We start from the raw sequence: 27,934 nt of genomic DNA, 5'->3' as shown, positions 1-27,934 counted from the left end.
CATTAGCAACTTCTGTTTAATATCAGGCTATCGGTGTGGTGCATCTGTTTTACGGTTATTTGATTAAAAACTCATTTGTATGAAACGTTTGAACATGGGCGTGTCCAAAAGAAGCCCGTGTCGGGCTCCAGAATATCATGTGACCAAAGATGAACTCTCTGAAATGACGTCAATGCTTCATTATGTGATTCGAGCTGTTGAAAAGATGCACCACCAGCATTGGTTGGGACTATGCTTGTGCCGTGAGGTCATTCCAGACCATCTTTTTGTTTGCCTTATGTGGAATATCCTTTTGAAGCGATCGCTTTTCTTTCTCCATATTAATCAAATCAAAGTTGATGTAAGTCTGTAGAGATCTCTTTGGGCATTTCTGGTCATAAAGCAACATTGTCCAGTCTTCGGCAGTAACACAGGAGTTACAGGAGCAAAAATTGGAGAAGTTTACATCCTTTTTGATTGTTTTCAATAATCACCCAAATATGTAGTTTTGTTTTAACAGGTATACCATTAATTCTGACAGATTTAAATGTTTGAAAGGTAATAAGACAGACTCATTTTCAGCCCTGACACAAGTAGCTGTCTGCTCACATCGTGTGTATTCGACAGGAAAATTGCAGTGTCATCAGTCAGGTGTGCCCATCTCTATCTAAGGGTGGGATACCCTGAAACTGTCCTTTTTTAATATGCACTCCATAATTTGTGCATAAATTGGATGCAGTTGTTCGCACTACACCCAAACATTCACCATCTTCACTCATGCGGCCATCCCACTGGCGCCAGCTGAAGGCTGCCGAGGTCGAAGCTGACTGGAACAACAAATTCGTCCATGATAACAGGATTGTTGTCAGAACTCTTTGTCCCTCCTTCAAGGCCGCCAGACCTTCGCTTAACCGGGCGTGATGACACTTTCTCTCAGCTGAACACGGGATAAACATACACACACAAATGCACACGCATGAAACATGTACACTGATACTGATACGCCCTCACTATCACCCCCCGAATCCAACACCTCCTCCCAGGTTTACCTCCCATCCGATGTGGACAGTGGATCAGCTGGAGGTGCGATCGAAGATTGCAGCGGTCCCAGATCAGCTGTACACACTGGAACACTCTCCCATGTTGCTGTCTGTGTTTTATTGTGATATGGTGTGATGATGATTCCTGGATTATCCTTTTGTGTTACATATTTCAATGTTTTTTTCCTCGCTACCTAGCCTGACCTGTCTCCCCAATGTGATGTTTGTGTATTGTATGTACGGTCTGTCATCTCGGTTGTGGGCAACTGCAACTGACAAATAAAGGCCATCCCATCTCAACTAGCTAACATTACAGCCAACAGCTAAAACATTAGCACTAAAGACCTACACAGAATACATCGCCATAGACATACAAATAACATAATTTCAGTTTGATGAGTTTAACTGCAAAGCAGATAATGCTATCATAAATTGAAATATTTTTTTTTAAACTTACTTTTCGCAAGCAAATTACTTCTTTTCTTCTTAAATTGTCCGTGTTTGCCAAAATGTGCTAATTTTTCACATGTGATAGAAGAACTGAATTTGGCATGTACAGAATGAATCGCATCATTTGAAACTTAGCTCTGATTGGAGAAATTGGAAGTGTTAGAACTGACCCACATTACGGTCTCCTCTACTACTGGAATTCCTTTCTTGCCTATGGAGAAATTTATCCATTTGTATTTTCTGAATGAGCCAAATATGATTTTTGGTAAATATATTTAGGAAACTATTTTCACTTTCACATATTGAATGAATAATTCTGAGTTTTCTAATAAAACATTGTTCAAAGTTTCTTTTATGTTAACTAAAGAAATATTTTGGGCATTTTTTCCGCTGTTCTCACCGTTTCCTCCTAACAGCTTTAACATCTGACTGACGGTGAGATTATCGTTTAAACAAATTGTTTTTTCACATAATCTTATTATTCTAGAAATAATTTTAATTTCTCTCTCGTTTGTCTTTAGAGAAAGCATTTTCCTTTTGAAAAATTTCTGATATCAAATTTCATTTCCATAAAAACTCTTAAATAGTTTTTCTTGTTAATAAGTCTCAGGGCTTAACTTTGGATTAATTTAGTTTCCAACAGTCTTTATTCTGAATTTGTCCAAATAATTTCAAATCAGTCTAAACTGGACTGCTTTATGGTCACGGATATGTTCGAGCTCGGATGATGTTTGTTCATGTGGGCATCTATCCATGCTTTCATTCATCACTGTGTTGGAATCACCTCCATATAAAAGTTTAGCTGAAGGACATGAAAATAACATCTGCCTTATCGTCTGTGGTTAAAAATAAATATACATTTTATAATTAAAGCCATTTATAAAGTGTGACTGATCAATATCAACCAAAAGTGTAATCCATTGTTCGCTGATGTTGCAGTTTAAGTGTGAACCGCTGCAAATCTGCTGTCACCAACAGAAACGTGCTGCCTTTCTCACTCTTCTTGTTCATTATTTATTGAGCTTTTAAAGAGTCACATTTTATTTGAAATTAAATTTGTGGACTTATTTCAGGAGTTTTGGATTTTCATCAGTTAACGTATTTATTTTATTTTTGCTGTTTTATTGTGAGCTCGCAGTATTACTTTTCTTCTTATTTGGTTTCTCTTTAATGTTTTATGCTTTGGCCGGAAGGTCTCTATTCTATTTCTAGTCGCTTCTACTGAATGTTTTTGCTGTGCCCGCTTCGGCCTGCAGGGGGCAGCCGCGGCTCAGTTTACGCCTTAAAGCGGAACTTTTGTTTCCGTGTTGTGTTTTCTCAGGAGCGTTAACAGCTGTGAACAGCAGACGGCAGGGGGGTGGAGGGGTGTGTGAATCGATTATTGCTCAGCTATCGATCTCAGCACCGTGAGGTCCATGATGCAGTGCAGCTGGCCCCTCATGGGTCCGCTCAGGTGGCTTCACTACCTTAACAAAGAGGTGAAGGTGAGAGCGGGAAAAGGCGAGGAGCACCGCGGCTGGCTGTTAAGCGTGGACCCGGTGTCCGCCAGGTAACGCGCACGTGGAGCCTAATTTGTAAATCAAACAGCTGATCGTGACGAACGAGTCGAGTTTTTTTTCAGCCGTTTCCTGTGAACTTTGACCTTAACTCGTTTAAGTTAAGTTTAAGTGTGACTCCTGATCGTCACGTGGCTCTGACCCTTGTCTTCCTGTGCCCTGCAGTGTGGTCCTGGTGTCCTTTGGTGAGGCGGTGGCGGTGCGGGTGGTGATGGGTCACGCCGTGGAGGCGGTGGAGGTCCTGCGAGCGGCTGCTGATGATGAGACGGCGAAGCGTCTGCGGTCGGTCTTCCTCCCCCCGCCGTCCCCTTGCCTGGACCCCAAGGAGCTGCGTCAGCGGAGGGATGCCGTGCGGCGGTGGCTGCAGGAGAACCGGATCCCCGTGGAGGAGGAGGGGGAGGAGCTAAAAGTGGCGGGCGTCCTGACGATCGCTGCGCCCTATAGCGCCCACGACTGCAGGAGCTCCAACCAGATCATCCTGGACCGGATCCAGAGACTTATCGGGATCCAGGACTGTACCAATCAGGGGTTGCCACTCTGAGCTGGGCCAATCACCAGGTTAGTGTGTTGTTTGAGCTCCGCCCTTTTGTCATTTGCAGATGTAATCTAAATAAAAGGAGTTTCTAAGTGACTCACTTCCTGTAAAACTCACCTGTCCCACAGACTGACGAGTCACCAATCGCCATGATTAGTTACGTCAGAGTGGGAGGAGTTTTAAATATGTGCATAATTTTAAAAGATAAACTGGTTTTATTGTGACAGGCACAATTTCATTTCAGGTGAGAAGAGACCTGCAGCAACCACAATGAACCAGGAAACCAGAGTGCTGGCTCACCTGGGGTCACCCGGGGTCAGGGTGTGCACGGGCGGATTTCAGTTTGTCAGACTTCAGTAATCAATAATTATTGATCTGCTGTAATCATTGACACCTGGATGTCGCTGATGTGATTGAACATCACCTGAATCACCTGCGTCAGTATCAGGTGTCTCCGGTCTGTCCTCTGAGGAGAACTGAGTTCTGCTCTTTATTTGCCCGTTGCCATGGTGACACCTGCGCCTGTGGGAATGACTTGCTGCAGACTGATTCCCGGAGCGTTTTTGTAAAAGTTTTGTGTCGTTTCATACTTTGTAAAACAAATTCAGACTGGAGTCAAACTTAAACCACGAGCTTTGATCTTTGTCAGTTTCAGTAAACATGGGGATGAAACGTCTACCGAGTCATCTAATCACTGTAAATAAACTGTAAGGTAATTATTGTATCTATGGTAACAAGACACCCATCCCTCCACGCATTTATTTCAATATGCTCTGCTTGGTTTTGTTTGTTGAATGCAGAGCAGAGAAACACTTGTATCCTGGGGCTTTGTGTGTGTTCAATGTCAATAAAGTTAATTGAAACCAGCCCAGCGCCACCTTATCTGCTCTTTAAGTGATGACATGATGAATCCTGCTCCCGGCCCAAACTACTCTGCATTTATTAAGTCTGTGTTTTTAACATGTTTTAGTGCTTTGTATATAGTTCAGTTTAATCTGAACAAACCCCTAAAAACAGTCAGTGATCACTATTGTCCCCTCTCGGTTTTTATTACCATTGTTCATTTTAAAGCTCAGTTTTTAAACCCTATCTACAGCCCAGCCCATGCAGCAGTATAATGACTAACCTCGTATTGTGGATGGATTATCTCAGTTGTTCTCCTGACTGAAGTTTGGTCCGTTTACAGCATCTTGCCATGCGACTGATTTTGTCTCTAACCATCAGGAACCCTCACGTTAATTTTTATCAAGCGGAAGAGTGTTAGCGTTCATCCTCCAGCTTCACTGTGTTTATGCTAACATAGCTGTGTTGCTAGCGATCACGTAGCACATCATTATACACCAGCTAGCCCAACTTCAGTAACCCTACAAACGTCACTGCTGTTTAGTTTTGTCTTCATTTATGTTGGAAGTGATAGAGCCGTACGTTTAAATTTGTTCATAAATCTCTCAGTCAGAACATGCTATATCATGTTTAGATGGAAACTGGCAAGCTAACTTCCTGCTAACTTCTAACTCCATTGAATTTAATAAATCCTGTTTTCATGGATGCCTGGATGTTAAACTTCATAGTTACACCTGGTAAAGCAGCAACGCTGATCATTTTATTAAAGATGAAATAATTTAGACAGTTTTTAACTCTCAGTGATGCTGCAGTGATCGTTTGGACCTGAAGCAGAGTTTGAACCCAGACACGAATAATGATGTCAGACTTGAAGACCACCCGCTGCTGCAGGGGCAGTAGATGTGGAGGAGCCCACCTACAAAAACCAGCCACAGTTCAGTTCAGCAGGTAAAATAAAGACCGATGAATTCCAGGTTTCTTCGAGCTCAGTGAAAGAAATGTTTATTCCCTTGTTTTTGTTTACATCACTAATAATGACATCACCACCATCTTCTTCATCAGGTCCACCTGAACCACTGCAGTACCTGTGTGGCTCCAGGCCAGTACCTGAGGGTCTCGTCCCTCTGAGGTCTGAGCTCAGAGATGTTCAGAATAAGAGCACATTTTTGTTTTACAGTCAGTCTCAGTTCGAAGCAGTCAGAGCTTCCTGATTGGTCCATCACACATTTTTACTTTCTTCTGATCCAATCAGCTGTAGTGTTAACTCAGTCTCCTCCACAGCCTGTCCAATCAGCTGTCCCTGAACCCTCTGGAACTCCAGGCTGTCCAATCGCACAGAGGGCGTGTCCAGCATGGGGGCGTGTCCAACAGAATCCCTCTTGTATGTCTTTGGGGGGAGTTTGGGAACACTGTGACGTGGAGGCACAGGGGGGCCATCCAAGGTGAGGGGAGGGAGTGGGGGGAGGGGTGGAGAAGGCAGGGGTAATTTCCTGGAGGTGGGGGTGACAGGAGCAGGGAGAGGGGGTGAGGAGGACAATGTGGTGGGGGTGGAGCAAATGGAAGTTGGGCCAGAGATGTTGGGGGGGAAGAAAGCCTGAGGCAGGAGGTCACAGCGGGGACGACCCTGAGGGGGGGGCAGGAGGTGTAGAGGGGAGCTGAGGGGCTCTCGTGGAGGCAGGGAGGGGGGGCTGTCAGGTGGTGATGATGACAGTGACGAGTAACGAGAGGGGTGGAGCTTACAGGTGGGCTGACGAGGTGGAATGGCTGGGGGGCTGTCCAGCTTTGACACCATCTGTGAGGGAGAAGGGAGGGGGGGGGGGGGGTCAAATGTCACATTCAAATGAACCTTTATCAAGATTGAATTGAGAAGGCGGCGTCAGACAACAGCCCCGCCTCCCCTCACCACAGACCTTTGTTTACATTTACACCATAACAGGACGCCAACAGGGGCCCGTTCTTCGTACCGCGCTAAGTAAGTTAGCTGGATTAGATTGTTGACAATTTCGCGTGATCTTGGATCGTTCGGTTCTCCGAAGCTCATCCGGGACTTGCTGTCATAGCAACAGATCCGTAAGCGTAAACCTGCTCGGGAGCAGGTTTACTTTATGTAAACAGGATTAGATCGCGGCCATGCAGGTATGTCCGCTTCATTTATACGAAAGCAACAGCGATATTCCACCACTGTTTTACCATAAATAAATAACATCAATGTAACTAAAGACAATGCAGTACTTGATCCTTTCATTGATGTCATACAGATACATACAGGTCATTTCCTAAAAAAAAGGGAAATGTACTATTAACATTCTATTACATGTATGTGATTATTGCAGATGTAATTCATATGTCAGAGTAGTAATTGTAAATTACTTTGTGTAATCAAGATGAGAGACCACGGCTATAAAAGCGAAGGTGGATTTGGGAAGTCTGTCGCAGCCATGTCCTGTCCGTATACGCGAGCAGCCCATTGCGGAAGGTGCAAGATTGATAAGGAGAGTTTCCAGAATTCAGCGTATATTGCGGGACAGACAGGATCCTTTAGCTCAGCGCGACAGTGTGCTCATAGAGAGATATCGATATTCCCGTGAGGGTATTATTCACTTAACCAACTTGTTGACGAGGGGGTGCAGGACCACCACCTGTCTTTTTTTTGCTCTGCCCTTTTCTTGGTTGCTGTTATAAACAAACAGATTATTTCAGGGTCTCTTTCCAAGAGACTAAAAGCAATATAAGTGATAAATATTACCATTCTGTAGAATATTCTTATATTTCACTTTTACTTGTTCCCATGTTCTAGTGGGTCCTGTTGTGGCTCTAATGTGAAAGAGGATATAATGTAATATAATAAATCTACCCTACCGCCTACTGGTGTTGGCCAGAGGGGCCGATGGCGCGATATGGCAGCCTGGCTTCTGTCAGTCTGCCCCAGGGCAGCTGTGGCTACACCTGTAGCTGCCTCCACCAGTGTGTGAATGTGAGAGTGAATGAATAGTGGCATTGTAAAGCGCTTTGGGTGCCTTGAAAAGCGCTATATAGATCCAATCCATTATTATTGTTATTATTAAATTACTTACGAGTTTGATTTGTCAGCAACTTTCTGCCAGCCCTCTCCCCTTGCTTTTGCAGCCTTTGCAGTGTTCCCTTGTGTTCTGATTAAACTCTGAAACTCCTGAAATCCCTCACTCAAGAGTTCTTGCTCTGCTGCCGAAAAATACCGAGCGCGCTCCTTGGACATTTTCGCCGACCAATCAAAGGGTTGCCGATCAATGTTTCTACTATCGATGCGTAGCCCCTGTTAAGCCACCCAGTGATCTCACATTACTTCATCCAGCTGTACTAATCGTCAACAACAGGTGTGTTCGGAGAACCGGATTAGCGAGCTCACGGTTAGCGCGATGGTTTGATCTTGGATGTGTCATTTGATCTTGGATGTAGTAAGCGAGGTACGAAGAACGGACCCCAGGTTGACACAGCAACAACTACACCCACAACAACAAGGTGGAGGTTACACGTCTGGGCTGGAAAAGCCGCAGAACCACAGGAAACGCTCCTCCGGGTCTATAAACAGCTTGATGTCTGTGAAGGTTCTCAGTCATCCAGGTCATCGTAGTCAAAGGAGCTTGCAAAGAAAAGCGTCTGGACTTCCTTAAGTTACTTGAAGACGTTTCACCTTCATCCGAGAAGCTTCTTCAGTTCTAAGGTCAAATGGTGGAGAGTCCCAGATATAAACCTAGTGGGAGTTTCCCCCCACAGAGGGACAAAAGGACCCCCTGATGATCCTCTAATCGCCTGAGCCAAGGTGTGAAACTGGGTGTGGGTCCCAATCAGCCAGAGTTTCGGGTGAGTTCATTATGAAACCTGGCCCCACCTTATCATGCGAATTCCTGAGGTCAGAAGAGCCACCTCCACAGGACAAGACTCAGCAGTCCATCTGCATCTTAAGGATAAAGGTCACTCTTTCGAGGATACCAATGTTCACATTTTGGACAGAGAGGACAGATGGTTTGAAAGAGGAGTGAAAGAAGCATCTATGTCCACTGTGAGCGACCATCTTTGAACAGAGGCGGGGTTTACGACACCAACTCTCTGCCATCTATAATCCACTTTTGAGATCCCTCCCCAGACGCCTTAACGCCCACTCACATCCTGGGCCATCTGACCTCAGGAATTCGCATGATAAGGTGGGGCCAGGTTTCACAATGAACACACCTGAAACTCTGGCTGATTGGGACCCACACCCAGTTTCACACCTTGGCTCATGTGATTAGAGGATCATCAGGGGGTCCTTTTGTCCCTCTGTGGGGGGAAACTCCCACTGGGTTTATATCTGGGACTCTCCACCATTTGACCTTAGAACTGAAGAAGCTTCTCGGATGAGAGGTGAAACGTCTTCAAGCAACTTAAAGAAGTCCAGACGCTTTTCTTTGCAAGCTCCTTTGACTATAAACAGCTTGAAGCTAAAAACAGGTTCTAAGAATTTGGTGGTTGCTGCTCTGTGATACACAAAGAACAGAAGGAACCCTGAAACGTTCTTGCAGTCCAAAAGCTCCTCGGGCTAAAGCAAAGAGGGTACCTTGGAGGGGGAAGACTCAGCAGGAGCCGACTCCGGTCGTCTGCGGGGAGGAACAGGAGGAGGAACGGGAACATCCTCAGAGGCCCGACTGAAGCTCACCATGGAGGAGACCGAAGAGGACCCTGAAAATTACCAGATAGACACTGTTAGAACCAGGAGAACGAACAGGAGAACCATACAGCAGCCAGCAGCAGATTGGTTTGTTGCTCGTTAACTTCACGCTTTAAGTACTTCAGGGCTCCAGAGTGCGACCAACTTGGTTGCACATGCGACCTAATTTCTCAATGCTGCGACTAAAAAAAAAATTTAAAGTCTCAGCAACTCTGAAAGTCTCCATGTGATTAACAACAGACACACATTATCCACATATCGTGGTTTAAACCATTCAGAGATGGTCAGGGGCGGGACCTCTCTGATTGGCCGTAATCCAGATATTCCTGTAGGCCTTGTGTGTATGTTTGAAAGTGTAGGTCAATAGAGAGGTGAGTAGGCAACAAAGGCTGTCACACTTGGTGTTCGCTCGCTCTGCGGTAGAGTATCACTTCCTGTTCCTGCTCAAACACAGTGGTGTTTCTGAGTAGCTTATCTGCTTAGCAATTTAATTAAATTTTTTTATATACATTCTTCTTTCATAGTATAATCTTCACGTGCTTCATCCAAAGCACACTCTGTGTACTCACTACCTAACTTATAGCCAAAGTATTCACTCACTGTGTCTTTACTGTTTTGCTAACTTAGCTTAGCTCGTAGCCGACTCGTTAGCACCATGGCTACTTCACCTGTCCCTCCTGCACTTTCTTGCTCATTGTGTCAGATGTTTAGTTACTCCTCGGCCTCCTTTAGCAGTAGTGATATCTGTAACAAATGTAGCATATTTGCAGCTCTGGAGGCCAGGATTACTGAATTGGAGACTCGGCTTCGCACCCTTCATTCACCCATAGCTAGCCAGGCCCCTGTAGCTGGTGCAGCCGAAGATAGCGTAGCTGTTCCCCGGCAGACCCCAAGCAGCTGGGGAAAGAGGGCGGCTGGGTGACGGTGAGGAGGAAGCATAGTCCAAAACAGAAGCCCCAGGTACACCACCAACCCGTTCATGTGTCTAACCGTTTTTCCCCACTCGGCGACACACTCGCCGGGGGCATGTGAAGCTAGAGACACCGGCAACCATAGTCAACTGTCTTCCAGGGGCCAGAGCAGGCGACATTGAAGGAAATTTAAAACTGCTGGCTAAGGGTAAACGTAAATTCAGTAAAATCATAATTCACGTTGGCAGTAATGACACCCGGTTACGCCAATCGGAGGTCACTAAAATCAATATTGAATCGTGTGTAACTTTGCCAAAACAATGTGGGACTCTGTAGTTTTCTCTGGTCCCCTCCCCAGTCAGACCAGGAGTGACATGTTTAGCCGCATGTTCTCCTTAAATTGCTGGCTGTCTGAGTGGTGTCCCAGAAACGATGTGGGCTTCATAGATAATTGGCAAACCTTCTGGAGCAGGGGTGCTCAATACGTCGATCGCGATCGACCAGTCGATCGCAAAGGTAGTATTGGTAGATCGCATGGCATTAAAAAAAATAGATGCCAGCCTATCATCCATCCCGTCACTTGATTGATACAGGGAAGCCAGTCAGATGACATCGGATTTTTTTCTGACGCTTAGGTCGCTGCGCATGTGCAAACAGCGGCGCGAAGTGTAGTAAAACTGACAAGCTAGTCAGCGAGTTAACTCTAATTTTTAGCTCTCGGTTTTTTCTAAACCTAAGAAAGGGTTAAAAATGAGTGAGGGAGCTGGACCAAGTAAGAAGACAAAAACGTATCACTTTCATACGGAATGGGAGGAAGACTTTTTTTTCACGATGTCATTTTCGAAGTGCGTTTGCCTCATCTGCCAGGCTGCCATCGCAATGCCAAAGAAGGGAAATGTGGAGCGGCATTTTCGAACTGTTCACGGAAAATACGACACTACATTCCCGCCGAAAAGCGAGCTAAGAAAGAAAAAGGTGAAGGAACTAAAATCCCAGTTGTCCGGACAGCAGTCATTTTTCACACAACAAACTTCAAAAGCGAAAGCCGCCACCGAAGCATCGTTCCGGGTGAGTCACATCATCGTTAAAAACAAGAAGTCTTTTCAAGATGGAGAGATGGTAAAAGAGGCATTCGTTGAAGCAGCTGACTCATTGTTCTGAGACTTTAAAAATAAGGCAGAAATAACATCTTCGATCAAAGCTCTCCAGCTGTCAAGAAGTACAGTTACACGGCGCTGTGAAGCCATGGCGGAGGATTTAACCCAGCAACTTTGGAAGGACATCGGAGATTGCCAGTGTTTCTCACTGCAGTTGGACGAATCTACGGACGTGAGTGACACAGCCCAGGTGTGCATTTTCATTCGTATGGTGTTTACTGATATCACTGCAAAAGAAGAGCTATTAACAGTCCTGCCCATGAAAGAACAGACGCGAGGAGAGGACATATTTCAGTCGTTCAAAAACTTTATCGAGAAAACCCAGCTCCCAGTGTACAAATTGGTGTCTATTACCACAGATGGAGCACCCGCAATGGTTGGCCGCTTGAATGGATTTATTGCCAAGTGCAGGCAGGACGATGCTTTCCCGGACTTCCTAAATTACCATTGCATAATCCACCAACAAGCGTTATGCGCTAAAATGCTCAACATGAAGGAGATCATGAATGTTGCAACGAAGATCGCCTGTTCTATTCGCGCCAGATCTCTTCAAAGACGGTTATTTCGTGCACATCTGGAGAAGGCTGACTGCGACCACTCTGAGTTGTTGCTACACACTGACGTGAGGTGGCTTAGTCGAGGGAAATTCCTGCAAAGATTTCGAGAGCTCTGTCCGGAGATTAAGGAGTTTTTCCGTGTAGCTGGACAAGCAGAATACATGCAACTTAATGACGGTCAGTGGCTGTTAGACTTGGCATTTTTAACCGATCTGACAAACATGTTGAATGACCTTAATCTACAGCTGCAAGGAAAAGACAAAACAGTGATCAACATGATCAGCTCAGTTAATGCTTTCAAACGAAAGATGCAACATCTCTCTTTAAAGCTGCAGCGCCATGATTTGATAAACTTTCAAAACCTGGCGTCAGAGCTGGAGATGCAGGGGATGGCCTGTTTGCAACTTGACAGTGCACGCTACACAGAGCAGATTGACAATTGTCTGTCAGAGTTTGACAAACGCTTTCAAGACTTTTCTTTGCTCGAGCCAGTCGCTACCTTCATGTGCTATCCTTTTCGGGAAGATGCTGATGTCGATTCACTCGCATCAAAAATTGCAAAACTATTTCACCTGAACTCTTCTGGAGTGGAAGATGAGATTTTGACACTACAAGCCGACATTGAGCTGAAGTCCAGAGATCATGGACAGTTCTGGAACTTACTCACAGAAGTAAAGTACCCCAACATGAGGAAATGTGCTGCCTCTTTGACTGCATTATTCGGCTCCACTTATTTATGTGAGTCATCATTTTCCCACATGAACATCATTAAGTCCAAGTACCGTTCCACCATGACTGATGAACATTTGGAAGTGTGTTTGAGGCTGGCCGTCAGCAGCTACTGTCCGGACTATGCATCCCTGGCTGATTCAATTCAGTGCAAGTCATCAGAGTAAACTCAGGTAATGACAAAAAATTTACATTGTTAATTGTGTTGTGAAATATTGGATATTGCGGTTATGCATGTATATACATTGTAGATATAAAGAATCCTCAATATATTTATAAATAAGTATATGTTTTGGATTTTTGTAGTGGGTAGATCATGTTGACTTGGTCATTTTATAAGTAGCTCACATGCGGAAAAAGTGTGAGCACCCCTGTTCTGGAGGAAACCTGGTCTTGTTAGGAGAGACGGCATCCATCCCACTTTGGATGGAGCAGCTCTCATTTCTAGAAACATGGACAAATTTATTAAACCCCCCAAAATATTAGGTCTCTCTCCTCCAAGTCTCTGTTAGTACATGACTTAATAATTGATCAACAAATTGATTTACTCTGCCTTACAGAAACCTGGTTGCAGCAGGATGATTATGTTAGTTTAAACGAATCAACACCCCCGAGTCATTCTAACTACCAGAAACCTCGAAGCACAGGCCGAGGGGGAGGTGTGGTAGCAATTTTTCACACCAACCTATTAATCAACGAAAGACCCAGACAGACTTTTAATTCATTTGAAAGCCTGATGCTTAGCCTCGTCCACCCCAGCTGTAAAATTCAGAAACCAGTCTTACTTGTTATCATCTATCGTCCACCTGGGCCTTACACAGAGTTTCTGTCTGATTTCTCAGACTTTATATCTGATTTAGTTCTGAGCTCAGATAAAATAATTATTGTGGGTGATTTTAACATCCATGTAGATGCTAAAAATGACAGCCTCAACATGGCATTTAATCTGTTATTAGACTCAATTGGTTTCTCTCAAAATGTAAAAGAACCCACCCACCACTTTAATCACACTCTAGATCTTGTTTTAACATATGGCATAGAACCTGAACATTTAACAGTGTTTCCTGAAAACCCTCTCCTGTCTGATCATTTCCTGATAACATTTACATTTACAATAATTGATTACACAGCGGTGGAAAGTAGACTTTATCAAAGTAGATGTCTTTCTGAAAGCGCTGTAACTAAGTTTAAGAATATAATCCACCCACTGTTATCATCTCCAATGCCCTGTACCAACACAGAGCAGAGCAGCTATCTGAACGCTACTCCAACAGAGGTCGATTAGCTTGTTAATAATGTCACCTCCTCACTACGTACGACTCTGGATACTGTAGCTCCAGTGAAAACTAAGGTCTCTAATCAGAAGTACCTGACTCCGTGGTATAATTCTCAAACATGTACCCTAAAGTAGAGCTGGGCGATATATCGAGTTTTTAAAAAATATCGATATATTTTTATACGAGATATAAGATCTGACAATATCGTTTATATCGATATAGTCTATGTTACGTTATAATTATACTTGTGGAGCCGCAAGTTTGCCTCTCTTTCGTCCACTTTCGTCTTTACGTTACTCGGCCTCGCCTCTCCTTCACTGAACACAACTCCCCCTCCTCCCCCATCGCTTCACCTGCAGGAAGCAACAAGATGGACACGGCAAATCTCCTTTAACGAGTTACTGCGCATCGCCCCGTGCATGGGGCTGGACGGCGTCAATGTGTTAGCTAGCTAACCACGCTAACGAGCTAACCACGCTAACGCCATGCCGCCCAGAGGTGCTGCACAGCCTAAAATCCTTGCATTTTCTCAAAAGTTGACAGCGCGCCTTATGTATGAATTCTGGTTGTGCTTGATGGCCGCGAACCGATTTTATGTGGTACACACCGCTCAGCAATCTGTCAAAAAATGTTTTAGTACGACTTTGGTAAGCTATGGAGCTGCACCGCTTGATGGATTGTCGGAGCATTACGGCTGAGCCTCGCGGAGTGATACGTACTGGGCTTCAACGTAATATTACCCTACTGTGTATAAGGACCATAAATGGCACCTGTTAAGAGACGTGGTTGCGAAGTGGATTTCAAACTCAATGCTGTCAGTCACGCAGTACAAGTTGGGAACAGAGCAGCTGTGAAATCTGTCTTTGTTATTGTGCTCGTCTTTTAGTTTACATTTTGACTGCACAATTGTGAGCTTTTTGTTATGCACAAAAACAACATTGTTTTCTTTTATTTATGGAGCATTATTATTTAATAAATGCTCATAATTTATTTTTGAGTAAATTTTATGTACATCTGCTCTATGTTAATAAAAGTGCCTGTGTGACATCTGGGACACAGCTTTGACTAAGAACTCTCTTTTTGTTCTTACTTTATGGCTTTAAAAAAAAAAAATCGAGATATATATCTTATATCGCCATCCAGCTAAAAAATATCGAGATATGAATTTTGGGTCATATCGCCCAGCCCTACCCTAAAGCAGATGACTCGTAAGCTGGAGAGGAAATGGCGTATCACAAAATTAGAAGATCATCATTTAGCCTGGAGAAATAGTTTGCTGCTTTATAAGAAAGCCCTCCGCAAAGCCAGAACTTGGGCTGGGCCATATCATACAGTTCACGGTAATACCGGTATAATGTTGGGCAACGCTGAGAAAATAAAATATCGCGATAGAATATGGCTAAAACACGCATGCCCAGTGCCTTTGTTTTCATACGCACATGGCCGAAAAAGCATGGCGGCAACGGAGAATGAGAAGGGGGAAAGCGCATCGTTGAGCGAAACCGATGAACTGGTTTGTAAAATGCTGCAACTTCAGTGATGTGGAACTGGCTTGGTGTCTGTCCGTCAGATACTCACCAAAGCACATTTTTTTGTACAACATGCAAGCGGGCCGTCGTTATTGCCGTATTTGTCGGTCTAAGGTGCTCGTAAATCTGGGAGTAATCTGGGTCCTAAACTCAGTCTCATTCAGGTCCAAAGTCAAACGATCACTGCGGCATCACTGAGAGTTAAAAACTGTCTAAATTATTTCATCTTTAATAAAATGATCAGTGTTGCTGCTTTACCAGGTGTAAGAATTAGGTTTAACATTCAGGCATCCATGAAAACAGGATTTATGAAATTTAACAGAGTTAGAAGTTAGCAGGAAGTTAGCTCGCTAGTTTCGCTAGTTACCTAAGCATGATATAGCATGTTCTGACTGAGAGATTTATAAACAAATTCAAACGTACAGCTCTGCTATCACTTCCAACATAAATGAAGACAGAAAACTAAACAGCAGTGACGTTTGTAGGGTTACTGAAGTTGGGCTACCTGGTATTTAATGATGTGCTACGTGATCGCTAGCAACACAGCTATGTTAGCATAGCATAAACAGTGAAGCTGGAGGATGAACGCTAACACTTTTCCGCTTGATAAAAGTTAACGTGAAGGTTCCTGATGGTTAGAGACAAATGCAATCCTATGGCAGGATGCTGTAAACGGACCAAAATTCAGTCAGGAGAACAACTGAGATAATCCATCCACAATACGAGGTTAGTCATTCATATACTGCAACAACATGGGAATAGAGCAGCCGTGATAGAATACAGCATTAATGAATCAATGGTACAGAAGTGGAGGAAGCAAGAAGAATGAGTTTAATAAAGTTTGATTTATCTGACTGCTTTGTTTCGCTTAATGTGCCTTATAATCCTGTGCAATTTTTTGTCTGAAAAATACGTATTTGACGTTTTTATTTGGCACACTGCAGTTTAATGTTGCAAAGCAGGTCTTTTTAACTTCAGTGGATATTATACATGGTTATGCTCAGGATATGTCAGCCCATTTCTACTGGAAATGCCTTTTGGTTAAACTTTCAGCAAGGAATTTGCATTTGCACTGTTAAATTTTTATAAAGCTTTAATGTACATAAAAAACAGCTGCTTGTTTAAGTGAAAATACATTGATGGGGGTTTTTTGCGCTAGCAAAGTTGTGGAGTTGCATTTTGTCTCGCATCAATTATATCGTTATCGCAAAGTTTTAAATATATATCGTGATAAATATTTTTGGCCATATCGCCCTGCCCTAGCCGGAACATCTTACTATTCATCACTGATTGAAGACAATAAGAACAACCCCAGGTTTCTCTTCAGCTCTGTAGCCAGGCTGACAAACAGTCAGAGCTCTTTTGAGCCAACCATCCCTTTAACGTTAACTAGTAATGACTTCATGAACTTCTTCACAAATAAAATTTTTATCATTAGAGAAAAAATTACCAATAATCATCCCACAGATGTAATATTATCTACAGCTACTCTTAGTACCATTGATGTTAAGTTAGACTCTTTTTCTCTAATTGATCTTTCTGAGTTAACTTCAATAATTACTTCCTCCAAACCATCAACGTGTCTTTTAGACCCCATTCCTACAAAACTGCTCAAAGAAGTCCTGCCATTAATTAATGCTTCGATCTTAAATATGATCAACCTATCTCTAATAATCAGCTATGTACCACAGGCCTTCAAGCTGGCTGTAGTTAAACCTTTACCCAAAAAGCATCTCTAGACCCAGCAGTCTTAGCTAATTGTAGGCCAATCTCCAACCTTCCTTTATATCAAACATCCTTGAAAGAGTAGTTGTCAAACAGCTAACAGATCATCTGCAGAGGCTTATTTGAAGAGTTTCAGTCAGGTTTCAGAGCTGTTATGTTGCGGGTCACATTGACCCAGCACAGAAGAGATTTCACATGTCATCTGCATGACTACAGAAAACGAAAAAAAAAAAATCAAAATTATAAAAGAAAATTGTAAAATAATCAATGCCATTGTTTCTAACACTTTTGGATGAGTAAATTTGCCCTGGGTCAAATTAACCCAGGAGCATAATTGGTGTTCCTAGAAACCAACATAACAGGAGAGTTAAAAGGGAGTTTTTCCTTCCCACTGTCGCCAAAGTGCTTGCTCATAGGGGGTCATATGATTGTTGGGTTTTTCTCTGTATCTATTATTGTAGGCTCTACTGTACAATATAAAGCGCCTTGAGGTGAATGCTGTTGTGATTTGGCGCTGTGTAAATAAAACTGAATTGAACTGAATTGAACAAAGCCTCATTTCTGCTGTTTAATACCAAAGAAAATTAAACTTAAAATGATACCAAATTACAAAACGCTGTCTAATAAAACCTCTATAACTTGACTCCGCTTCACTTCATGTTGATTCATGGTTTTCTTCAGTTTTTAATCTACTGCAGATATTTTAAGGTTATCTGCTATAAAAATCCAGGCCAGGAAAATCTCCATAATGTTTTTCTGTTTTATTCTCAGTTACTTTGACACAAAGGCATTTGCTGTGATGCTCACACAGTACTGATAAATGATCAGAATTATAATATTTCTGACTGTCTGAGGAAAAATTGAATTGAATCGAATCGGGGCCTTGTGAATCAGAATCGAATGGATTATAGAAATCAGTGATACCCAACCTTAGTGAGCAGCCTAGGCCTGACAGAGGTGGATGTAGCTGTGGGTAATAAGAAAAGATGAAAAGAACGATTGATAGTGTTTTCATTAAGGCCTGATCCGTCTGAAACTCATAGCCAGTGCTCTGACACGGAGCCATGGATTGCTCAGCTTACATCTAACACCGGTCTGGAGACGGCATCAGATAATGAGCCACATACGATGGACCCCGAGCCAGAGCCCACTGAGAGTAAAAGGAGGAACGTGTATACTTTTGGAAAAGATTCAGTGAAGCTGATAACATGATGCACTGCATTTACTGTTGCGAGTGTGGAGAGACCGTGGCCGGCAATACTGCATTTGTGACTGCTTCTAATAAATTTCAAAGTGAAACGCTGAAAAGCACAGTGTATCCAGAGAACACATTATAAGCTGCGATAAACGCCCAGTGTCTCCTCACTGCCTTTCAGCAGCAAACAGGTCGTCAGGAGGCCGACATGATGATGAAGTTTAACATTGGCACTCTTTAGCAATACTGTAGGCCAGGGGTGCCCAATCCCGGTCCTCGAGAGCTACCGTCCTGCAGCTTTTAGATGCATCCCTACTCCAACACAGCTGAATCAAATGAATGGCTTGTTATCAGGCCTTTGCCAAACACGATGGCACGCTGAAGAGGTAATCAAACCATTTGATTCAGCTGTGTTGGAGTAGGGATGCATCTAAAAGCTGCAGGACGGTAGCTCTCGAGGACCGGGATTGGGCACCCCTGCTGTAGCCAAAGCACTTTAAGCACAAGCACCTTTTCAGGAACTTATCCTTCTTGCAGAAATGTGCTCCAAATAAAGCACTTTGTGTTGACAAGATTGATAGTTAATCATTTACAAATCAATATTGTCTGTATGGACAGCAGTTGGAACATGTAAAAAGGCGGGGTTAAGTGATGCGGTTGAAAAACTTGGGCGCAACTAACTTTTGTGCTGGTGCACATAAGAAAACAAGTTAGTGTAACCAGTGTAACCACGGCAACAAGTTAGTCTAGAGCCCTGTACTTAATTCAAAAGTTAGAATTTCTTAAAAAACCAAAATAAAAGTAAGATCATCCGTCCAGTGCAGCGGTCTCAACAGACACTGACCAGTCATCTCTCCAGGGTTTACCTGGGGACTGAAACCTGACCTAGGACAGGTATCCTGGTCGCATGAACCACCTAAACTGACTCCTTTCAATGTGGCGGACCTCTAAAGCTGACCCCAGAAGCTCATTTCTGCTTCACGTTTTTCTGTTTTATCCTCAGTTACTTTGAACCAAGGGCATCTGCTGTGATGCTCACACCTCTGATGAAGTGTCAGCTTTCTTTTTATACATATAAAAATGTGCATATGTACTGATAAATGATCAGAATTATGATATTTCTGACTGTGTGAGGCAAAACTTCACAGATTCAAATAGAACCAAATCGATTCTAGAAATCAGTGACGATACCCAGCCCTACTCAGGATGCTGTGGAGGTGGTAGACGAATGTCCCAGGCCTGCCTGCCATGTTACCCTCAGCTGATCGAGGAACTTTCCAACCTTCCCTTCAGGATTCACTGTGACTGTGTGCATGGAAGAACAGCAGACAGCGCACTCATCCAAGCACGTCAGGTACTCAAAGACGAGTCCTGTTCCAGCGAACAGGTACAGAACCAGGAAGGTACGAGTGGACTCAGGTGAGCCGGTACATCTCACGCTCGTCCCCAAAACCAGTTTACGCAGCCTGAGAGCAGCCTGCCAAGACCTCGGCCATCGTGTGCTGCCTGAACCACGAGACGCTGGAGTCCAACTGTATCCAGCTGGAAAATGGACTCCAGTCTTTTTACAGCAGGCCTCTTTCACTTTTTTCTGGCCTTCACACTCCGATGGATGCGTCAGAGAGCAACTTAGTATCTTGGAAGGATAATTGGCACGCAGCCTGGAGCAGCCAGGGATCGAACCACCAACCTTGGATTAGTAGATGACCTGAGCTACCTCCCCCACCTTAGAGCACCCTCCTTCCCCAAGGGTGATGGGGATGAGGAAAATTCCCAGTTTACGCAGCCCAACATCAGCCTGCCAACGCATCAAACTACAACTGCTGCCCGAAACAAGAGACGCCAGAGTCCGAGCGAGCCGCCGGATCAGAACTCACTGAACTTCCCTGACGCCTTCTTTCATCTCGGCCGGTGCAGAGACAGTAACACAGCTGCCAGTTTCTATGGAGACAAACTAATACAATGGGTGTGACATCATGCACAGGTGAGACACAACAGGAAGTCTAATTAATATCCTCTATACCAATGAGCAATCAATAACAATGGAACAGAAACCTGAAACACACTGAGACAGGTGAGAGACAGACAGGTGTGATGTGTGGGGCGCAGGTGAGCTGTGGAGCAGGCGTACGGAGAGTCAGGAAGGTCATACTAACGTGGGCCGTGCGGCAGAGACACCACAGCAAAGATGCTGTCGCAGGCTGCAGGTGAAGAGGAGAAACACTGTGAGGAAGGGAGAGGAGTGGTGACATCATCCTGCAGAGAGGAGGTACGATGATGGAGGCGAGAGCGAGGAGAGGAGGTACGATGGTGGAGGCGAGAGCGAGGAGAGGAGGTACGATGGTGGGGAGGAGCATGAGGAGAAGAGGCACGATGGTGGAGGTGAGCGCGAGGAAAGGAGGCGCGATGTAGAGGAGAGGAGCACCAGGAGAGGAGGCGCGATGGTGGAGAGGAGCACCAGGAGAGGAGGCGCGATGGTGGAGAGGAGCACCAGGAGAGGAGGCGCGATGCTGGAGGTGAGCGCGAGGAAAGGAGGCACGATGGTGGAGGAGGCGCGATGGTGGAGAGGAGCACAAGGAGAAGAGGCGCGATGGTGGAGGAGGCGTGATGCTGGAGGTGAGCGCGAGGAAAGGAGGCACGATGGTGGAGGAGGCGCGATGGTGGAGAGAAGCACAAGGAGAGGAGGCGTGATGGTGGAGGCGAGCGCGAGGAAAGGAGGCGCGATGGTGGAGGCGAGATGGTGGGGAGGAGCACAAGGAGAGGAGGCGCGATGTGGAGGCGAGGAAAGGAGGCGCGATGGTGGAGGCGAGCGCGAGAAGAGGTGGCACGATAGAGGAGAGCGCGATGGTGGGGAGGAGCGTGAGGAAAGGAGGCACGATGGTGGGGAGGAGCATGAGGAAAGGAGGCGCGATGGTGGAGGAGGCGCGATGGTGGAGAGGAGGTGCGATGGTGGAAGCGAGCGCGAGGAAAGGAGGCGCGATGCTGGAGGCGAGCGCGAGAAGAGGTGGCACGATAGAGGAGAGCGCGATGTTGGGGAGGAGCGTGAGGAAAGGAGGCACGATGGTGAAGGCAAGATGGTGGGGAGGAGCGCAAGGAAAGGAGGCACGATGGTGGGAAGGAGCGTGAGGAAAGGAGGCACGATGGTGGGAAGGAGCGCGAGGAAAGGAGGCACGTTGGTGAAGGCAAGATGGTGGGGAGGAGCGCAAGGAAAGGAGGCACGATGGTGGGGAGGAGCGTGAGGAAAGGAGGCACGATGGTGGGGAGGAGCATGAGGAAAGGAGGCGCGATGGAGGAGGCGCGATGGTGGAGAGAAGCACAAGGAGAGGAGGCGCGATGGTGGAGGCGAGCGCGAGGAAAGGAGGCGCGATGCTGGAGGCGAGCGCGAAAAGAGGTGGCACGATAGTGGGGAGGAGCGCAAGGAAAGGAGGCACGATGGTGGGGAGGAGCGTGAGGAAAGGAGGCACGATGGTGGGGAGGAGCATGAGGAAAGGAGGCGCGATGGAGGAGGCGCGATGGTGGGGAGGAGCGTGAGGAAAGGAGGCACGATGGTGGGAAGGAGCGCGAGGAAAGGAGGCACGATGGTGAAGGCAAGATGGTGGGGAGGAGCGCAAGGAAAGGAGGCACGATGGTGGAGGCTAGCACGAGGAGAGCGCGATGGTGGAGGCGAGATGGTGGGGAGGAGCGCGAGGAAAGGAGGGGCGATGGTGGAGGAGAGCACGAGGAAAGGAGGCGCGATGGTAGAGGCGAGCGCGAAGAGAGCGCGATGGTGGAGGCGAGATGGTGGGGAGGAGCGCGAGGAAAGGAGGCGCGATGGTAGAGGAGAGCGCGAGGAAAGGAGGCGCGATGGTAGAGGCGAGCGCGAAGAGAGGAGGCGCGATGATAGAGGCGAGCGTAAGGAAAGGAGGCGCGATGGTGGGGAGGAGCGCGAGGAAAGGAGGCGCGATGGTAGAGGAGAGCGCGAGGAAAGGAGGCGCGATGGTAGAGGCGAGCGCGAAGAGAGCGCGATGGTGGACGCGAGATGGTGGGGAGGAGCGCGAGGAAAGGAGGCGCGATGTAGAGGAGAGCGCGAGGAAAGGAGGCGCGATGGTAGAGGAGAGCGCGAGGAAAGGAGGCGCGATGGTAGAGGAGAGCGCGAGGAAAGGAGGCGCGATGGTGGGAAGGAGCGTGAGGAAAGGAGGCACGATGGTGGGAAGGAGCGTGAGGAAAGGAGGCACGATGGTGGGAAGGAGCGCGAGGAAAGGAGGCGCGATGGTAGAGGAGAGCGCGAGGAAAGGAGGCGCGATGGTAGAGGAGAGCGCGAGGAAAGGAGGCGCGATGGTGGGAAGGAGCGTGAGGAAAGGAGGCACGATGGTGGGAAGGAGCGTGAGGAAAGGAGGCACGATGGTGGGAAGGAGCGCGAGGAAAGGAGGCACGTTGGTGAAGGCAAGATGGTGGGGAGGAGCACAAGGAAAGGAGGCACGATGGTGGGGAGGAGCGTGAGGAAAGGAGGCACGATGGTGGGGAGGAGCATGAGGAAAGGAGGCGCGATGGAGGAGGCGCGATGGTGGAGAGAAGCACAAGGAGAGGAGGCGGGATGGTGGAGGCGAGCGCGAGGAAAGGAGGCGCGATGCTGGAGGCGAGCGCGAGAAGAGGTGGCACGATAGTGGGGGAGGAGCGTGAGGAAAGGAGGCACGATGGTGAAGGCGCGATGGTGGGGAGGAGCGCAAGGAAAGGAGGCGCGATGGTAGAGGAGAGCGCGAGGAAAGGAGGCGCGATGGTAGAGGCGAGCGCGAAGAGAGGAGGCGCGATGATAGAGGCGAGCGTAAGGAAAGGAGGCGCGATGGTGGGGAGGAGCGCGAGGAAAGGAGGCGCGATGGTAGAGGAGAGCGCGAGGAAAGGAGGCGCGATGGTAGAGGCGAGCGCGAAGAGAGGAGGCGCGATGGTGGAGGCGAGCGTAAGGAAACGCGCGAAGAACGTCCTGAAGCGCAGCACGAGGGCGGAGCGCAGGTTGTCGCCGCCTCGTTCAGACTAAGAGGCTTACTTTGTGTCTGATTGGTCCTGCTGCTGCCGTGACCTGTTAGGGCCTCACAGGTGGACAGCAAACAGGAAGCCACAGTTCCAACCCAAAGACAGCCAATAGGGTTGGGTGGTCACATTCAATGCGTTCAATAATATCAGTGGGCAGGCTCAGTGTCAGTGTGAGTGGGCGGGTCTTACTGGAGTGGAATGGGCTGCTGGGTCCTTGCGGCGAGTCAAACACGCTGCCCACATCTGTGGAGCTGGAGGCGGCGGAGGCGGCGGAGGCAGGGGGCGGGGTCAGGGGGGTACGGGGAGAGTTGGGGGCAGAGGCCGGCGTCCCCTCGGACTCGCTGTCCGGGATGCGGCTGTAGCTGATCTTCCTGGGCTCGTTCTGGAGCGGCGTCGGATGTCTCATGGTGCCGGGTCGGGCCGAAGTGGGTCGGATCCCCGGAGACTTCAGAGGATAGGTGTACTTCTTCGCCTGCAGCAGGTGAGTTGATTAGTGTCATGCATGTCACACGCAATGCAACACGTAACATGACAAGGTGCCGCCACGCTCGTACTTACAAATCGAGGAGCCGATCGGAGCTGGCGAGGTTCGATCTCCAGAGACTTGTGGAAGAGATAATCACTGAAGTCCTTCTCCGACAGGTCGCCCATTGGGTTCAGGTTCTCGAAGAACTTCTGCTCCACAAAGACAAAACAAATGCACGTCAACAACAAAAGACCACGCTCCAACCGCTGCTCCAACCACACTTCATTGGCTTCCTGTTAAATCCAGAATTCTCACATACAAGATCTTAAATAATCAGGCCCCATCTTATCTTAATGACCTTGTAGTACCATATCACCCTATTAGAGCACTTCGCTCTCGCTCTGCAGGCCTACTTGTTGTTCCTCGAGTATTTAAAAGTAGAATGGGAGGCAGAGCCTTCAGTTTTCAGGCCCCTCTTCTGTGGAACCAGCTTCCAGTTTGGATTCGGGAGACAGACACTATCTCTACTTTCAAGATTCAAACTTTGCCATATTACCCCTGTCCTAGCTAGCCTGCATTGGCTGCCCATAAAGTACCGTATTCAATTTAAAATATTACTTCTTACTTTCAAAACTATTAATAAATTAGCGCCAAGTTATCTTAGTGAACTTCTCAAACCACATACTCCTGCTAGAACACTCAGATCTGCCACTCAACTACTTCTGACCCAACCCAGATCTCGACTGAAGTCTCGGGGTGACCGTGCGTTTGCTCTGGCTGCCCCGGTACTGTGGAACACCCTTCCTCTCGACCTCCGCGCATCTGATTCCATTGCACTGTTCAAATCACGATTAAAAACACACTTATTCAATCTTGCCTTTCCCTCTAGTTAATATTTCTTTTATGATTTTATATCACGCACTTTTATGCTCATTTAAATTCTTGTTTGCTCTGTACCTGTTGCTTTCCTATGTATTAGTGACAGTTATCTGCTTGCATATTTAGTACTTGCTTTGGTCCTATTTCTATTATCCTCCTCATATACTCTATTTTACTTGTTAAGCACCTTGGCATACCCTTGGTTTTTAAGTGTGCTTTATAAATAAAGTTTATTATTATTATTTCCTTTTTGCTAAAGCATATAGTTAGGGCTGGACCAGGTGACCCTGAATCCTCCCTTAGTGATGCTGCAATAGACGTAGGCTGCCGGGGATTCCCATGATGCACTGGGTGTTTCTTCTTCACTCACTATGTGTTAACAGACCTCTCTGCATTGAATCATATCTGTTATTAACCTCTGTCTCTCTTCCACAGCATGTCTTTATCCTGTTTTCCTTCTCTCACCCCAACCAATCACAGCAGATGGCCCCGCCCCTCCCTGAGCCTGGTTCTGCTGGAGGTTTTTTCCTGTTAAAAGGGAGTTTTTTCTTCCCACTGTTGCCAAAGTGTGTGTGTGTGTGTGTGTGAACAGAAGGTGAGGGGGTGTGTCCTCACTCTGATGTCACCCTCCACCCGCAGACAGTACGGCTGGTTCTGGTACTGCTGGATCTCTCCGGTGATCTCGGCCACTTTCCGTCTCTTGCTGAAGTTGATCAGATCTTTGCCGTGTCTGTGCAGGAAGTCGGGGTTTCCCTCCTCCGTTTTCAGGATGTTGGTCAGGTAGATTCCTGTCACACACACACATACAGTTATTTGACCTTCGAGCTGCATAGTTATCCATTAGAGATCGGTGAGAATTGAGTCATTGATAAATTGATTGACTGATAATACTACTAATCCCGAGGGAAATCATACCAAAGAAGGGGACGCAGGGGGGGTTGATGGAGCGCAGTTTAGCCAGGTACTTCTTGTAGTGGTCCTCGCTGAGCTCATGAGCGTCCTCCAGGATTTTTCTCTGACGACTCGGAATTTGCTGCAACCATAAACCGACATTTCTTCTTCTTCAAACACACGATGACGCTCACATTCTCTGTCAGCAGATTAAACTCAGATCCTTCTGATGTCAGTGACGTTCGTGGTCATTATTACCTCAAAGGTGTGATCCAGTCTGTACACGGGTGCAGAGTTCATGGCGCTGACGACCTCTAGGACGCCATTGAAATTGTTGAGCTCCTGAAACACCTGCAGGATTTCGATGATCCGGGAAAAGACAGCGACGCGTTCCTCCAGGTTCTCCGTCTCTACGATACACCTGCAGAGGAAGTACAGCTGACATCAGCCTGACGTACTTGTGGAGTTTAGTTACCGCACACTAGACCCCGCCCATGCCAAAGTAAGGCTTACTTTTCAAACCACAGGGTGAGGTTGGTGGTGTGTCGGATCATCCGTAACAGGTTGGGCGAGTGGATCTCTTTGTCCTCTTTGGTCCAGACGCTACCGACCAGCTCAGACGGTTGCACCGCCCTGCAGGTGGAGATCGGTGGTTAGATAACAGTGGGACAGGTGCCAGGCTGGTGCAAGACAGGCGCAGGGCGGAATGTTACCTGTAAAAGTCGGACTCGAGCAGGGTGAGCTGGCGGGCGATTTCGATGGGGTGCAGGGTCATAAGGTCGAAGTGCTCAGTGTCTCCGGGTTTGCAGATGTGCCATTCGATGGGAGGAGGGGAATTCTGGAAGGTGATGCTGTGACTCGGCACGCTCACCTGGACCTGCTTCTTCCTCTGGATGATCTTGGTGATTGACTCCACCCACTTCTTCATCGCCTTACCTGCGACATTTGACATCATTTCCTTGCTCCAGCTGTTACACATTTGCACTGACTACAAGCTCTTATGTTTTCATATTCAGTTTTATCTTGTAAGAAAAGAATAGCTGACCTTTTTAAAACTCGGAATTTTGAAAAAGCGTTATCGTCTGTGCTGCACCTTTCTGAACACCTGTACGTACCTTTGACTGAAGCAATGAAGTCCTCCATCTCGCTCAGAAGGAGAGGGTCTCTCTCAAAATCATAGAAGTGATGTTCGACCCAGTGGCGACAAACATTCAACACTCTGCAGGAGGACGAGGAGGACGACGACATTACTAAATTAAAGTCGCATCGTTTTCGATTTATTCCAAACTCGAGCAGAGTGTAAACGAAACTCAGAGAACGGGTGTGAGCAGGTGTCTCTTGTAGCAGGAGCGCTTCCTACCTGAGCTGAACAGGTTGGACAAACTCTTTCCGGAAGCGTTTGAGTTCAGCGCTGGGTGGCTGTTCTCCTCCCTCCGTCTGATTGGCGTCCGCCGGCTTTGGCTCCGGGATCTCAAACCTGAAAACATCAACATCACAGAGCTGAGAGCAGAAGCACACCTGTTGAGATCCACAGGTGTGCTTCTGCTGCGACCTCCCCACAGTCCACAAGGGGGCAGGAATATCGTCAAATTTCAGCCCATTGAAAGATGGTTTCCATTCCCAAAATGGAACCATTAACAGAAGACCTCTGCTCCTCCTCCTCCTCCGCCCTGCTCCTCACACTTTATTTGCTCCGATTGTCTGTGAAGGTTCTCAGTCCTCCAGGTCGTCGTCGTCGTCTAGGCAGCTCAGAAAGAAAAGCACCTGGACTTCTTTGGGGGTTTTTTAAGATTTAATTTAATTATTACATTTTAAAAACAAAAGCTCTTACAGAATAATTATGGCACAAAGTAAATATCTACAACTCGTTACAATACGGTAAGTTATTGTGACTGTAGGAACACACTTGGGTGTATATTCTTGCATCCCAAGGATAATGTCATCTGGACTTCTTTAAATTCCTTGAAGATGTTTCAGAAGGTGGAGTCCCAGATTTAAGCCCTCTGGGAGTGTCTCCCCAGAGGGTCCTGGACCCCCTATTGAACCTCCCCTAATCACACGAGGATCCAGGTCATCGTAGACCCCTAACCCCTGTGAGGTGGTATCAGGTGAACCCGCTGTGAAACCTAGCCCCACCCTATCATGTGACTTACTGAGGTCAGATGGCCCAGGAAGTGAGTGGGCGTTAAGGCATCTGGGAAGGATCTCAGACTGGATTATAGATGGCAGACAGTTGGTGTGGTAAGCCCCGCCCTCTGTTCAAAGATGGTCGTACACAGTGGACATAGATGCTGATCAGGCAGATGATCAATAGGGGGTCCAGGACCCTCTTGGGGGACGCTCCCATAGGGCTTAAATCTGGGACTCCACCATCTGGTCTCAGAACTGAAGACGCTTCTGGGATGAAACGTCTTCAAGGAACTTAAACAAGTCCAGATGCTTTTCTGCCCGAGCTCCTTCAATGTCCTCCGATTGGTTCTCCAGACTCATATGAAATTGCGTGTAAACAATATGTGTTGCTAGG

General features: G+C 46.7%; 2 protein-coding genes across 3 annotated transcripts in view; one reads left to right on the top strand and one right to left on the bottom strand.

Moving 5' to 3' along the window:
• Nucleotides 1–2,763: 2,763 nt before the first annotated feature.
• On the top strand, nt 2,764–4,418 carry gemin6 (gem (nuclear organelle) associated protein 6). Its single transcript, XM_085356524.1, has 3 exons — nt 2,764–3,018; nt 3,191–3,583; nt 3,805–4,418. Exons 1-2 carry the CDS (start codon nt 2,885–2,887, stop codon nt 3,564–3,566), a joined length of 510 nt encoding a protein of 169 aa, XP_085212650.1. The 5' UTR covers nt 2,764–2,884; the 3' UTR covers nt 3,567–3,583; nt 3,805–4,418.
• Nucleotides 4,419–5,211: 793 nt separating this feature from the next.
• The window catches only part of sos1 (son of sevenless homolog 1 (Drosophila)), a 45,557-nt gene continuing 22,834 nt past the window's right edge, over nt 5,212–27,934 (bottom strand). For both annotated transcript variants that reach the window (XM_085355350.1, XM_085355349.1), the window contains exons 12-22: nt 26,771–26,887; nt 26,526–26,629; nt 26,124–26,346; nt 25,924–26,043; nt 25,669–25,831; nt 25,435–25,552; nt 25,135–25,307; nt 23,733–23,849; nt 23,364–23,646; nt 8,977–9,098; nt 5,212–6,195 (exon numbers count right to left, since the gene is read on the bottom strand). In XM_085355350.1, the coding sequence (XP_085211476.1) occupies nt 5,623–6,195; nt 8,977–9,098; nt 23,364–23,646; nt 23,733–23,849; nt 25,135–25,307; nt 25,435–25,552; nt 25,669–25,831; nt 25,924–26,043; nt 26,124–26,346; nt 26,526–26,629; nt 26,771–26,887 (2,113 nt within the window). In that variant the 3' untranslated portion in view covers nt 5,212–5,622. The remainder of the gene's footprint in view (nt 6,196–8,976; nt 9,099–23,363; nt 23,647–23,732; nt 23,850–25,134; nt 25,308–25,434; nt 25,553–25,668; nt 25,832–25,923; nt 26,044–26,123; nt 26,347–26,525; nt 26,630–26,770; nt 26,888–27,934) is intronic.

The sequence above is a fragment of the Diplotaxodon limnothrissa genome, linkage group LG6, assembly GCF_057381915.1.
Source record: "Diplotaxodon limnothrissa isolate DT_005_m linkage group LG6, D_limnothrissa_male_GT1.1, whole genome shotgun sequence".
In the NCBI taxonomy this organism is placed as follows: Eukaryota; Metazoa; Chordata; class Actinopteri; order Cichliformes; family Cichlidae; genus Diplotaxodon; species Diplotaxodon limnothrissa.
Note: the sequence above shows the minus strand (reverse complement) of the source record. Positions and strands in the feature narration are given on the sequence as shown.

What these genes read in the sequence shown, in the direction of transcription:
- gemin6 (XM_085356524.1), top strand. Translation starts at nt 2,885, where the DNA reads ATGATGCAGTGCAGCTGGCCCCTCATGGGTCCGCTCAGGTGGCTTCAC. An exon ending in GTGGACCCGGTGTCCGCCAG is followed by an intron (nt 3,019 to 3,190) that starts GTAACGCGCACG and finishes TGTGCCCTGCAG; the next exon opens with TGTGGTCCTGGTGTCCTTTG.